Source organism: Manis javanica, chromosome X (assembly GCF_040802235.1).
Source record: "Manis javanica isolate MJ-LG chromosome X, MJ_LKY, whole genome shotgun sequence".
NCBI lineage: Eukaryota > Metazoa > Chordata > Mammalia > Pholidota > Manidae > Manis > Manis javanica.
Genome location: NC_133174.1, coordinates 64586327 through 64601669, shown reverse-complemented (window position 1 = coordinate 64601669; position 15343 = coordinate 64586327). Strand labels below are relative to the sequence as shown.

At 39.8% G+C, this 15343-nt stretch overlaps 1 protein-coding gene across 7 annotated transcripts in view; it reads left to right on the top strand.

Annotated features, from left to right (window-relative positions):
* The first annotated feature begins 3439 nt into the window (after positions 1 to 3439).
* The window catches only part of ATRX (ATRX chromatin remodeler), a 304745-nt gene continuing 292841 nt past the window's right edge, over positions 3440 to 15343 (top strand). For 5 of the 7 annotated variants that reach the window (XM_037021777.2, XM_037021775.2, XM_037021774.2 and 2 more), the window contains exons 1-2: positions 3441 to 3691; positions 12903 to 13015. In XM_037021777.2, the coding sequence (XP_036877672.1) occupies positions 3672 to 3691; positions 12903 to 13015 (133 nt within the window). In that variant the 5' untranslated portion in view covers positions 3441 to 3671. Of the gene's footprint in view, positions 3825 to 12902; positions 13016 to 15343 lie in introns of all 7 variants that reach the window. The other 2 variants (XM_073227652.1, XM_037021776.2) reach the window with 2 other exon arrangements.

Sequence of the window (15343 nt, the reverse complement as noted above, 5' to 3'; positions counted from 1 at the left end):
AGTCATGGGCAGCCCCCGAAGTGGAGGGCTGTGGCTTTCCATCCTAAGACTGAAGCAATATGGATGGAGGATGGAGACGGGGAGAGCAGTCAATGGGCTGAGTTGTGGGCAGTATGGCTCGCGATCACTCAGGAGCCTTCCCCCATAGTTATCTGCACTGACAGCTGGGCCGTCTATTGGGGCTTGACCCTGTGGCTACCGACATGATATCATGCCAACTGGATGGTTGGTCTCCAGCCCCTTTGGGGGAAAGATCTGTGGCAAGACCTATAGTCCTCTGGTCAGACTAAGACTGTTACTGTTTATCATGTGACTGTCCATTTGCCTTTGGCATCCCCAGGGAATGATGAAGGAGACACACTGGCCCAGGTGCCCTGGCTACAAGGAAAGCCTGCCTCTGATGTGGCCCAGTGGCTACAGAAGCATTTGTTGCACGTGGGGCAAAAGACAATGTGGCCTGTAGCTTGTAGGTGGGGCTTGAAATTGACCTTTGAAGAAGTCAGCAGAGCCCTGAAGGAGTGCCTGTGTGCTCTAAGAGGGACTTACACTGAGTCCCACAGCAGCATGGGATAATAGCAAGGGGGCCAATACCCTTTGTCAGGTGGCAAATAGAGTATGTTGGGCCTCTGCCCATATCAGAAGGATATCGGTATGCCATGGTTTGTGTGGACCCAGCTACTGGACAATTGGTTGCTTTTCCTGCACATCGTGCAGATCAGCAAACCAACAGGGGCCTGGAGCATCTCTTTGCAGCCTATGGCCGGCTGCAGGTGATTGAGAGCGATCAAGGCACCCACTTTACTGGACATGCGTAACAAGAATGGGTGCATAAATACAAGAATAAATTAGGAATAAAGTGGAAATTTCATGTACCATGTAATCCTACCAGAGCAGGCATGATAGAGAGGTACAATGGTTTGTTGAAATCTGGTCTGAAGTCAGACACCAATAGTCTACAGGGTTGGTCAGTTCGCCTATGGACAGTGACAAATGAGAAGCCACGTAAAGGAGCTTTGAACCCTGTGGATATGCTTACACACCTTGCTGCCTCTCCTATACAATTGTACGACCAAACCAAAGAAGAGTTATTGAAGCCAGGATATGGCCAGCAGAGCAACATCCTGCTGCCAACCCCTCCTGCATTAAGTCCTGGAGTCACTATTGAATGGACCTGGCACTGGACATTTTGATACATGGACCAGCGATGGCTGGCCCTTCTGGCACCTTGGGGGAAAGGCTGAGAAGCTGGCCTCCTGTGTATTCCTGGAATAACAGCTGAATGGCCCCCAAAGGTCACGGTAGTGTCCCCAAAACATCCAGGAGGTAAGAGCATCTTGCAGGGAAGTTTTGTTTTATCTTTATGGCCAGTGCATGTACCTCCCATAGCCCTATATATTGACCCATCTGTAACTCCCACAGGGAGGGGTGTGAAAGTCTGGTATCCTAGACCAGGACAAGATCCCATTCCTGCCACTGTTTTATCACAAGACCACTCTTTTGCATGCATCCTACCTGATGGACAAGATTTGCCTATGCTGGTGTCATTAAAACATGTATCTTATCATCCTTAAGGTAATTTTCTCCGACAGTCCTTGTGGCATGAATGCACCCCCTGGGTGCAGCTGCGCATGATCATTGCTCTGAACCCTCAGCTACTACCTGCCTATGGAATGAACTAGCTATGGACTTAATCTGCGTAAGACTTGGAACCTAGCTGAATCCTCAGGCTTGAGGATTGTCATGATTTTATTGTTGTTGCTATTGTTGTCATTAGTCTCATCACAATGCTCCAGTTTTCTCGCCCAGGGACCATTGTGGAAGAAGTGGAACGCGTAGATGGTGAGGCAAGATTTCTGGAAGGTGGCCTGTGGATAAAACTAACTTTTCCAGAATACCTCGCCCGGCTTTGGTGCATTTGCTTATTTTCAGGGGTGGAGAGAAGTTCATCTTCATGTCAATGGGTAATTACCTGGGCAACCAAGGGCATGTCTGAACCTGAGAGGTTTAGGGGAGGGGCTGGCTTGCTTGCTTGCTTGCTTCTTCCGGAGCAGGGGGGAGAGATGGCGATGGACTGCAGCTTGTAAACAGTAAACAGTTTTTAAACTTTATTTCTCTCTTTGACTGATTTAGGTTTTAGAGGTATTTTGCCCCGGTATTTCCTTTCCCTAAACTTACAGGTACACATTACGTCGGACTAGGGAAACGGTCCGTGTGTGTGTGTGTGTGTGTGTGTTCCAAGAGGTGCTATGGAGTTTACTCAATATTGAGATAAATATATTCAGGTCTCAAGCTGGTTTTATGTTGTATATGTCTTTATAACATATACTATATGTTTGATATATAATTTAAAGACTTCTATCAATATATTTATTTATTTTTTATTTCTGTAGGTAATTATTTTTTATTGAGGGGTAGTTGACACACAGTATTACATTAGTTTCAGGTGTACAATACAGTGATTCAACATTTATATACATGATAATTCTAGCTACCAGCTATCACCATACAAAGTTGTTACAATATTTTGACTACATACCTTATGCTATACATTACATCCTGGTTACTTATTTATTTTACAATTGGAAGTCTGTACTTTTTTTTTTTTGAGAGGGCATCTCTCATATTTATTGATCAATGGTTGTTAACAACAATAAAATTCTATATAGGGGAGTCAATGCTCTATGAACAATCATTAATCCACCCCAAGCCTAATTTTCATCAGTCTCCAATCTTTTGAAGCATAACGAACAAGTTCTTACATGGAGAACAAATTCTTACATAGTGAATAAGTTACATGGTGAACAGTACAAGGGCAGTCATCACAGAAACTTTCAGTTTTGATCATGCATTATATCAATATGTTTATATTATGTGTATTATATATTTTTGTAAGCGTGCTGAAAATTATGTATAAAACATCCAGGAAGCAAAGACCTTGATGATAACCTGGAATATAGGAAAAAATATGCAGGATGGCCATAGATATTAGTGGTTAAGAGCGCAGTATTTGGTTTGAATCTTGGCTTCAATACTGTGAGAATTCGTATCTTTTAGTTAGCTTATGTGTAGAATCTAGGTAAAAAGCCTCTGTCCGCCTCAAAGTATATACAAATTATATGAAATAATCCGGATAAAGGATTAGTATAGTCCTGGGCATACCGTAAACTAAATAAATATAAACTGCTCTTATGGTTTTGTCAATATGTCAAAGAAAAGAGGGTGGGTCAAAAAGCATTTTCAGAATAAAGTAAAAATACGTCACTAGAACTTTCAGGTCAATGGGACTGAACTGGAATCTCTCCAAAAGGGTGGAGGGAGTCTATGACGTAGACTGCCTTAGCAACAGGCCCCCAAAGAAGGTGAATTTCCTTAGCCAATGAGAGTCTGACTTGCGGAGGCGATAGCCAATAGACGGAAAGAGGAAGAGGGAGGACTCGCCAATTCTCCTGCCTGAGCCTCGGCCCAACAAAATGGCGGTGGCGGCGGCGTCGCTTTGTTCCCGTGGCTCCTGCGGCGGTGGCCGCGATAGCCGCCTTTGAGCTGTGGGGAGGATTCAGCACCAACTGTAGTGTCGGCAAAGAGTCCAGTGCATTTCTCTTGTAACCGGGCGCTGGCGAGCGGAGCGCGGAGCCCTGTGGTTGCCGAAGCCTACTAGGCGTTGAAGCGAAAACATGACTGCTGAGCCCATGAGGTGAAACACAACCCCGTCTCACGGGTCGCCGCGGTCTGGGCCTACGCGCCCTTTGAGTAGGGTGTTTGGCAAAGCTTTGGAATGGTGCGTTAGGCCTGTGTGTTAGCGGGAAGAGACATCGTTTTCTCTTCAGGTGGGAAGGGTTTCGGGGTTCGGGCGGTAGGATGTAACCCGGGCGGGGGCGGGGGTGGGGGTGGGGCACGGCCTGGCGTGTCGTGCGCTTCCTCCAACCTTCCTCAACCCGTAAAAGCTTAGTTGGCCTCCTCTGTTTGTTCTTTGGTGCCTGTGGAAATGAGACCCAGAGGTCGGAGGCTGTTTTGGTATCCCGGTCATCCTTAATCTTTGGGCCTAAAACTGCGCGGGGAAGAAGGGGGTGAGGGGTGAGAAGAGGGGGAGGGGAGGTCGGGAGGATGTGAGATCCTGGGACTACTGGGTGGCCCTTCAGGTGGTCGGACGCGGCAGTACCCCGGTCTTGCGGATTTTTTTTTTTTTGGTATATAGTCTCTGGGGGCAAGCTCTCTTTTAGGGATGAACGGGTGGGTAGTGCCAGGTATTTACCTTCCTTCTCTACTCCAGCTCCTGTAAGATATCCTTGGGTTTACCTCTAGGCAAGGGGGTTCTGACGCAGGGTTTTGCCTCGAGAGGCCCCCAGTGTACTACTTTTTGTAAAGTCCAGCGTTAATGGGTGGTAGGGCAGATCTCGGATGTTTCTCCACTTTTTGGGCAAATTTCGAACAGAAGTAATTAGTAAATGAATTTTTGTTAATTTATTTTCTCCATGAGGAATGGGGAGCAGGTTGACGGGAAGATTTATTGCAAGGGAAGCTGTTCCCTGGCAGGCCGCCTCTTACCAATCGAGTACATTTATTAGGTTGAGGCCGTTTTTCTCTTCTGCTTCTGTTTGGCTCTTGATAGTGTCTAAAAATACGGTTGTTAATAGGAAATGTATACCACTTTTACACAGGTGGCTGGCTGGCTTTTCAGGCAGTTTGACATTTGGCTTTTCATCCCTTGTGAATTAAGTAATTTTTCTGCTGTGAGATGTATCCTTGGCTCCTAGTGTCAAAATACAAGGTGCATGGATCAGAATTGCATTCGTAGTGGGCCAAATGTGCCTTTGAGTAACTGTTAGGATGGCATACGTTTTTAGAGTACTTTAGCTAGCATGTAGAATTTGGGAATGAGCCTATGATACTTATTATACCTGTTTTTTTCCTTATCAACGAGCAGTAGATAAATGTTTTCCCTCTCCTGAGAAAAAACACTTTACTTCTTAGATTATATATATAGATCGAGCCCTAGTTGTGTATAAAGATTGTGGCCTTGGTTTCTCACTTTGCTTTAATTGGTTCAAGTACAATAAATCTGTATTTGTGGGGTATTGGGCACATAAGAGGAACCCAGTAAAACTTGTTGACTGGTTATTATAAGGTGCTTATGTTAATATACATGAAGGGTGTTCATATTTACAGTTAAATACGACCTCTGGATTTTACTAAGTCTCACAAAGTGTTCATTTGAAACCATAGGTTGAACTTGGATTTTCTCCCATTCTTGGGTGAACAAATTAGTTATGTTATCTAATTAGTCTGACTAGTTACCTGTTAGTCTCTGAATAGAATTATTCATTTTATGCCAGGGTCAATTTTTCTTATCTGTCTTGAATTTTTGTAGATCTTGGAGATAAGAATAATAATCATAACTAAAATTGAGTGCTTCTTGTTGGCCTTTACCTGTATGATCTTGATTAATTTTCAGAACAACTCTATGACATGGGTACTAGGTATTCCCATTTTATAGATCAGGAAACTGATGCACAGAAAGGTAAAAAAACTGGACAAAATCTATTCATTTTGTAAAGTATGGGGCTAGAACTGAACCCAGTCTTGACTCCAGATTTAGGTTCTTAACCACAAGGCGTTAATATCTTCTTGAGCTGCCAGATCTAAAGTGATTATGACCATTTTAATTTAGCCCAAATATTACAGTGGAAGAAGTTAATGTTAGCTACTTTTGTAGTCATTTGTTGTATGTCCTTCAGTTTGGAGCTGTTTACAATATTTTGCTTTTTAGGTCCAGATGAGATAGTGAGATAACTGAAACATTTAGTTTTAGGGGAGATTTAAGTTATGTGGAAAATCCTTTATAAAGAGCCACATATAAATGTATAGAATCAACTTAAAATAGTATGTGATGCTCCTTGGTTTAACTATGAAAGATCTCCAAGTGGTTGTTCGGAAGAACTGTCTGAGGCTGAGGTGTCATTTATCTCAAGCCATAATCGTAATTAAAAGGATAATCTGACAGGTAATGCTTGAGTTAGTTGGACCCACAGTACTGAATTATTTTTGATTCTTTTCTACTGTGAGACAAATAATATGAGCAATTCTATGCATTATCATTACTTTTATTTTACACAGTAACAGATTTTTTCTTTATCATATCTTTCAAGCACTTAAAAATAAGAATAAAGTTCTAATTTTTACTTGTGTTTATAAAAAAGGAAATTAGGATTCTGGTGAAAAATAGTCAAAAGGAAATTATTGGTTGGTATGAAAAGAAAGTTGAGATTTTAATTTTGATCAGGCCAGTTCTCATTGGCAACTCTGGTGTAGTTGCTGTGAGCTTTCAGTTATATGTTGTATTTTTAAAGATAAGATAAATGGAGTACTTGAAGGAATTTCTATACTGAGGCAAATTTTTCTGTAAGAAATTGTGTGTATTTGTCCATATTTTACTTTTGTATTCTGACTAAATTTATGGAGTAGATGACAGGATACAGGCAGTTTTTGGGTTTAGATGGAGTCCTTTTCCCCAGACCTTGAATGCTGTCCTCAGCATTGGCAGAAGCTGTTCAGATGGTTTAGTTTAAGTCTTTGGAAAATGATGTGTACATCTTCCTTTAGGAATACTGAATATAGCAGGGCAGTAAAAACAGTGTCTAAGCAGGATTTCTCTGTACCTGTATCCTAATGCTTTTCTTACGATTGGCTTGATAGCTAACATGCACGATGTTTAACCTCAGTTTCCCCATCTGTAAAATGGGAATAAGTTTAATAGATACTGATAAAGCTTGCAGTTGTTCTGGGGGAGGTAAAGTGGTTTCAAAAGTTGTTCTTAAAAGACAGTAATCTAAAGCTCTTTGGGGCCTTTGTAAATTTTAACTGTTTATAAGAGTATAAAGAGACCCTGAGACTTAGTTTGAGAATTAATGGTGAAGAGCAGTGAACACTGAACTCAGCCAAATACAGGTTTTCTAGTCAGAGCTCTGCTGCTTAACTGATTGTATGACCTTGGAGAAATCACTTATCCTTTCTAGTCCTCACCTTTGTCATTTCTAAAATGAACTTGCACTACATGTTCAATAAAATTATTATTAAAAAAGAATCCTTCTTATATGAGTTTCAATCATTTTTTAATTTTATTTGCTTTTTTGAGGGTAAGTTTCTTTGTTCAGTGTATGCATATCTTTTTTTACACTCACTTTTTAAAAAATTTTGGTATCATTAATCTACAGTGACATGAGGAACATTTTGTTTACTAAGCTCCTCCTTCACCAAGTCCCCCTCACATACCCCATTACAGTTACTGTCCATCAGCATAGTAAGATGCTGTAAAGTCACTACTTGTCTTCTCTGTGTTGCACAGCCCTCCCTGTGCCTCCCCCTACATTGTACATGCTAATCGTAATGCCCCCTTTATTCCCCTGCCCTTATCCCTGCCTTCCCACACATCCTCCCCAGTCCCTTTCCCTTTGGGAACTGTTAGTCCATTCTTGGGTTCTGTAATTCTGCTCCTGTTTTGTTCCTTCAGTTTTTTCTTTGTTCTTATACTCCACTGATGAGTGAAATCATTTGGTACTTGTCTTTCTCCACCTGGCTTATTTCACTGAGCATAATAACCTCTAGCTCCATCCATGTTGTTGCAAATGGTCAGATTTGTTTTCTTATGGCTGAATAATATTCCATTGTGTATATGTATCACATATTCTTTATCCACTCATCTACTGATGGACACTTAGGTTGCTTCCATTTCTTGGCTATTGTAAATAGTGCTGCGATAAACATAGGGGTGCATCTGTCTTTTTCAAACTGGAGAGCTGCATTCTTAGGGTAAATTCCTAGAAGTGGAATTCCTGGGTCAAATGGTATTTCTATTTTGAGCATTTTGAGGAACCTCCATACTGCTTTCCACAATGTTGAACTAATTTACATTCCCACCAGCAGTGTAGGAGGGTTCCCCTCTCTCCGCAACCTTGCCAACATTTGTTGTTGTTTGTCTTTTGATGGTGGCGATCCTTACTGGTGTGAGGTGATATCTCATTGTGGTTTTAATTTGCATTTCTCTGATGATTAGCGATGTGGAGCATCTTTTCATGTGTCTGTTGGCCATCTGAATTTCTTCTTTGGAGAAGTGTCTGTTCAGATCCTGTGCCCATTTTTTAATTGGCTTATTTGCTTTTTGTTTGTTGAGGTGCATGAGCTCTGTATATAAATTGGTTGTCAACCCTTTATTGGATATGTCATTTATGAGTATATTCTCCCATACTGTATAATGTCTTTTTGTTCTACTGATGGTTTCCTTTGCTGTACAGAAGCTTTTTAGTTTGATATAGTCCCACTTACTCATTTTTGTTTGTGTTTTCCTTGCCTAGGGAGATATGTTCATGAAGAAGTTGCTCATGTTTATGTCCAAGAGATTTTTGCCTATATTTTTCCTAAGGGTTTTATGGTTTCATGACTTAAATTCAGGTCTTGGATCCATTTTGAGTTTACTTTGTGTATGGGGTTAGACAATGATCCAGTTTCATTCTCTTACATGTAGCTGTCGAGTTTTGCCAACAACAGCTGTTGAAGAGGCTTTCATTTCCCCATTGTATATCTATGGCTCCTTTATCGTGTACTAATTGACCATATATGCTTGAGTCAATATCTGGACTCTCTATTCTGTTCCACTGGTCTGTGGGTCTGTTGTTGTGCCAGTACCAAATTGTCTTGATTACTGTGGCTTTGTAGTAGAACTTGAAGTCAGGGAGCATAGTTCCCCCTGCTTTATTCTTCCTTCTCAGGATTGCTTTGGGTATTGAGGGTCTTTTGTAGTTCCATATGAATTTTAGAACTATTTACTCTTGTTCATTGAAGAATGCTGTAGGTATTTTAATAGGGATTGCATTGAATCTGTAGATTGCTTTAGGCAGGTTGGCCATTTTGACGATATTAATTCTTCCTACCCAAGAGCATGGGATGAGTTTCCATTTGTTAGTGTCCTCTTTAATTTCTCTTAAGAGGGTCTTGTAGTTTTCAGTGTATAGGTCTTTCACTTCTTTGGTTAGGTTTATTCCTAGGTATTTTATTCTTTTTGATGCAATTGTGAATGGAGTTGTTTTCCTGATTTCTCTTTCTATTAGTTCATTGTTAGTGTATAGGAAAGCCACAGATTTCTGTGTGTTAATTTTGTATCCTGCAACTTTGCTGTATTCCAATATCAGTTCTAGTAGTTTTGGAGTGAAGTCTTTAGGGTATTTTATGTACAATATCAGGTCATCTGCAAATAGTGACAGTTTGACTTCTTTACCAATTTGGATTCCTTGTATTTCTTAGTTTTGTCTAATTGCTTTGGCTAAGACCTCCAGTATTATGTTGAATAACAATGGGGAGAGTGGGTATCCCTGTCTTGTTCCCAATCTCAGAGGAAAAGCTTTCAACTTCTCGCTGTTCAGTATGATGTTGGCATGGGTTTATCATATATGGCCTTTATTATGTTGAGGTACTTGCCTGCTATACCCATTTTGCCGAGAATTTTAATCATGAATGGATGTTGAATTTTGTCAAATGCTTTTTCAGCATCTATGGAGATGATCATGTGGTTTTTGTCCTTCTTTTTGTTGAAGTAGTGGATGATGTTGATGGATTTTCAAATGTTGTACCATCCTTGCATCCCTGGGATGAATCCCACTTGATCGTGATGGATGATCTTTTTGATGTATTTTTGAATTCGGATTGCTAATATTTTGTTGAGTTTTTTTTGCATCTATATTCATGAGAGATATTGGTCTGTAATTTTCTTTTATTGTGGTGTCTTTGCCTCGTTTTGGTATTAGAGTGATGTTGGCCTCGTAGAATGAGTTTGGGAGTATTCTCTCCTCTTCTACTTTTTGGAAAACTTTAAGGAGGTCTTCACTAAATGTTTGATAAAATTCCGTAGTGAAACCATCTGGTCCAGAGGTTTTGTTCTTAGGTAGTTTTTTGACTACCATTTCAATTTCTTTGCTGGTAATTGTTGGTCTTTTCAGATTTTCTGTTACTTCCTGGGTCAGCCTTCGAAAGTTGTATTTTTCTAGAAAGTTGTCCATTTCTTCTAGGTTATCCAGTTCATTACCATATAATTTTTCACAGTATTCTCTCATAATTCTTTGTATTTCTGTGATGTCTGTAGTTATTTTTCCTTTGTCATTTATTATTCTGTTAATGTGTGTAGATTCTCTTTTTTTCTTGATTAGTCTGGTTAGTGGTTTATTTATTTTGTTTATTTTCTTGAAGAACCAGCTCTTGCTTTCATTGATTCTTTCTATTGTTTTATTCTTCTCAGTTTTATTTCTGCTTTAATCTTTATTATGTTCCTCCTTCTACTGACTTTGGGCCTCATTTGTTCTTCCTTTTCCAGTTTCATTAATGTTGAGTTTAGACTGCTTATATGGGATTGTTCTTCTTTCCTGAGGTAGGCCTGTGTTGCAATATATTTCTCTCTTAGCAAGGCCTTCGCTGCATTCCACCAATTTTGTGTTGTTGAATTATTGTTGTCATTTGTCTCCGTATATTGCTTGATCTCTGTTTTTTTTTTGGTCATTGATCGATCCATTGAGTATTTAGGAGCATGTTATTACGCCTCTGTGTTTTTGTTGGCTTTTTTGTTTTCTTTGTGTAATTTATTTCTTGTTTCATACCTTTGTGATCTGAGAAGCTGGTTGGTACAATTTCAGTTACTCTCCAAATTTGAATGGTAATATTACTGGTTTAAGGTCCTTCTGTTTCAGTACATTAAGTATTTCATACTTCTCCCTTCTCGCCTGTAAAGTTTTTGCTGAGGAGTGTGCTGATAGCCTGATGCAGTTTCCCTTATATGTAATCTTTTTTCTCTCTCTGGACTGCTTTGTATATATACCCTTCTCCTTAATCTTAAAGTTCGTCATTTAATTATTACATGTCTTGCTGTCATCTTCCTGGAGTTCCTTTTGTTAGGGGCTGTCTGTATTTCTAGGAGTTCAGTATCTTTCCTTCCATAGATTTTGAAAGTTTTACAGAATTATTTCTTCAAAGGGAATCTGTCCTTTTGTCTTTCTCTTCTTATGGTGCCCTGTTATGCAAATACTGTTTCATTTGGAGTTGTCACACCACTCTCTAAGTGTTTTTTCATTCTTGGAGATTCTTTTTCCTGTTCCTCAGCTTTGTGTGTCCCTGTCCTCTAATTTCCATCTCACTGATTGTCTCCTCTACTTGGAGCAATCTATTATTCAGTCCCTCCTTTGTATATTTCATTTCAGTTACTGTATTCTGCAGCTCTGAGTGGCTCTTTTTCAGCTTTTTTTCCTTGTTGAAGTCCTTCTGAGATCTTCTCCACTTTTCCACATATCATATGACTGTTATTTTGAAGTCTTTATCAAGAAGATTGGTAGTTTCTGCTTCCTTTAGCCTTCTTTCTGGTGTCTTGTTCTTTAGTTTTGTTTGGAAAATATTCCTTTGCCTCATCATTTTGTCTTTGTTACTGTATTTCTAATATGTTGATCCACTCTGCCTCCTGGTCTGGAGAGTAATGGCTTTATTAAGGTGTCTTGTACCCAGAAGCTCAAGGCTTTTACTCACCTGGGTCTGGTTGTTTTATGCATCGGAGCCCGGGTTGCTGTTCTTTTTCTGTGGGTACCTCCATTTTGTCTGTGTGTTGGCAGTGGTCTGTCTCACTGCTCCCTAGACAATAGTTCATTTGCTTCAGCTGGCCCTTTGTGAGCAAAGTAGCTGCATTTCGGAGATTGTTCTTGGGGGCTGCCCTCCGTGTGCCCTGCTGTAGTCGTACTGCTGCAGGGTTAATCAGGTGGTCATGTACCTCTTGGGTTAGTATGCAGCGGGGAGTCACACAGTGGGAGGATGCTTGGTAGCATGGCAGCGGAGGGGTGTGCAGCACACTGCTAGGCCACTGGCGAGGCAGAGGAAACGTTTAGACCTGCCACTTACATATGTGTTTCTAGTTGGGCTGACATCAGGCTGAGAAAGCTAGGAAAGCCTCCCTGTACCTGCCAGTAAGCAAAGGGTCTGATGCTGGTGGGCCATGTAGGCAGTGCGCAGGGATGGATCATTTGCAGTTCCCATGAGTGCCCTGTCTGTTGGGCTTATGGAGGGCTTGGGAAGTGTCGTCCATCTGCCCTTTCTCCTGCAGAGATAGCGCCATCCAGCCCTCACCCTTCTGGCTCCCTTCCCACTGCTGGCAGATCTTCAAACTGCTGCTTCTGTTTTGGGTCTCAGTCGTACTGAGCAAGTGTGTTTGTCTTCCACAAGTGGCTAGAATCTTAGCCTCCCAGAGTGCTCCAACTCTCCCTGGTGTCCAGCCCTGCTAATCATGAAAACCCAATGCAGTGTGAATTCTTGTTCCCAGAGTTGATCTGTGGGGTCAGGTGTGCAGAGTTCCTGGGTGCCTATCCCCTGCCTGCTCTGTTCCTCTTCCTCGTGCTTCTGGCATGGGATGGAGTAAGGGCTTGGTTCCACTCCATTACAGCTCTGCTATCATACACTTCTCTGTGTGATCTTCTCTTCTACACCAGGTGTAGGTGGTCTGTTCTGTAGTCTTCAGGTCATTTTCAGGTTTTGTTGTAGTTTCTGTAGTTGCTTCCTTTGTGTGTTGTGGGAGGAGGTTTTAGCCTTGCCTTCCTACTGTGCCATCTCTTTTCTCCCAATTCCTGATTATTGTTTTAAATAATGTAAATTAAATCTGATAATATCAGTATTTTCCTTGAATTATATTTTGATCATAAATAAAGGTACAGGTCGATTGTGTTACTATGTTTTCATATCCTCAATGAAATAAAGAAAATTCATTTCATTTTTATTTTGAAGGTATATTTTTCAGACCACTTAAAATATACATATGTTTCAAGTTTGGTGGAACTTTATATTTAAATAATCACTTGCTAATAAGGAAGTTCTTTATATTTTTGTTTTGATAGTGAAAGCAGGTTGAATACATTGGTGCAGAAGCTTCATGACTTCCTGGCACAGTCATCAGAGGAATCTGAAGAAACAAGTTCTCCTCCAAGAGTTGCAATGAACCAAAGCACAGGTAAATTGAAAAAGAATGTCCAATATCTTCTAGTCTATTTTCCATTTATTTTTGGAGAGAGCAGCTATTAAAGACTTTAATGATCCTATGTAGTTAGTATTTAACTAATATCTGATACTAGAGATTTTAATTAAGGTAAGTAAATCTGTAAGATTGTTATGTGTTTAGAGAAGGGTGCACTTATGGTTTTATATGCATAATAAAAATGTTGAAGGGTTGATGAATATTGACTGAAAAATATGTACTATTACAAGGGGCAGGAGCAGTACAGTAATACATTACTGTAGCAGTTATTCGTGTATTATGAGTTAAGTTTATATGTTGTTTTGATAACCTCTCTGAGTACATTTGCTACATATATTTTTAAAATAAAAAACACCTCCTTTCTGCCTCCCTTTTTCCTTTTTAAAAGTATGCTACATGTTTTGAAGATTTTCAAGGGTAGCTACATATGTAAGAGCTGAATACACACACACACACAAGTGCAGTATGTACTAAAAGTGTGAGAGTGGTAGGTCACAGTGAAAAGTTCAACCATATGTATAATTAGAGTCCCAGAAGGAAAAAAAAAGATAGAATGGATTAGAAGCTGAATTTGAAGAGATATTAACTGAGCATTCCCCAACATAAAAGTGATGAAAGACATCAAACATAGGTATGTGGCATTCTGAACCACACAGTATAAATATAAAGCAAACTACAACTAGGCATATATAATTAAACTAATAACAAAAATCAAGAGAAAAATTTTATAAGCAGAGGAAAAAAGTCATTGCTTTCAAAGGAACAGCAATAACACTGATAGCTCATATGACAACAGCAATGATATAAGCTAGATGACAGTGAAATGATTTCTTTAATGAATCAAATGAATTTAATTGCCAATTCAGTATTCTATTTTTAGTGAAAATGTCTTTCAAAAGTGAAGGTGGAATAAAGACAGACAAAAAAATAAAAACTTGATGTCAGTAGGCCTATCCTAGAGGAAATACTGAAAGGATTTCTTAAATCAGAAGGAAAATAATATGAACTGGCAACACCAAAATATAGGAAATAATAATGATGGGAAGCGTAAATAGGTGGATAAAATTAAATATATGCTATTGTCTAATCCACAGTTATCTAGTCCACAGTTTGTATTCCTGAATCATAATTGCCCCAACAATGTAAGTTTTCTCCCCCCATGTTCAGGATCCAGTTGAAGATTACCCATGGCTCATAGTTGTCTTGTCTCTTTTGTCTTTTGAAATCTGAAACAATTTCTCTGTTGGAACAATGACATCATTGAAGTGTAAAGGTCTTTTACTTTGGTGATTGTCCCTCACCGTGAACTTCTCTGATAGTTATAATTAGATTGAAGTTATTTATTTTTGGCAAGATTACTACATAAGTAGTGTTATGTTCTTTCTTGTCAGTGCATCACATCACAAGGCACAATTAAATTTTTCCCTTAATTGGTGATGTTAACTTAGGTTAATTGGTTATGGTTGTTACATATAAATTCATTATAAAGTCATGATTTATTCCTTTGTAACTAATAAATAGTTTGTTGGAGATTACTCTGGAACTACTTAAATATTCTTTTCATAAGGAAAAGCTAATTTCTGTGTTTTCTATTGCAAATTGTCACAAACTTAGCGGAGACCAGCTACACAAACCAGCTGAACCTGAGTGGAATGGGAATGAGGAGCTTAAGGAAAATACAGAAAAAGATACAAAAAAGACACAGAAATCAAAGCTGGAATCAGGAAGTTCACTGCCTGCTGATGGCAAACAAATGACACAGTTTATATTCTGAACACCACTTATATACAGAAGCTTATAATGATGTCACTTACAGGCTGATCTCACATCTGGTGTTGTCACTTCAGGTGATATCACTTCCTGGTGCCCGGATACTTGTGAAGTGATGTCACATCTGGCCCTCCACAAAACTTGGAAGCTTAAAATAACTCAAATTTATTATCTAACAGTTCTGTAGGTTAGGAGTCCGTTGGGATTTGCTTGGCTCTGCTCAGGGTATCACAATGTGAAAAAGTCAAACTGTCATGAGACTAGATTCCTTTCTGGAGGTTCTATGAAAAATACATTTCCATGCTCATTCAGGTTGTTGCCAGAAATCAGTTCCTTATGGTTGTAATTCTGAGGGCTCTAGCTTGCTGGCTCTTGGCCAGTATCCTCTCTCCCCTAGCTGTTCAAGGCTGTTAATTTTTTCTCACATGGCCCTCTCCATCTTCAAAGCCAGCAGAAGCACATTGAGTCTTTTTAATGGTTTGAATCTCTCTTAACTCTTTTGCTTGATTCTTATGCCACTTACTGTCACAAAGA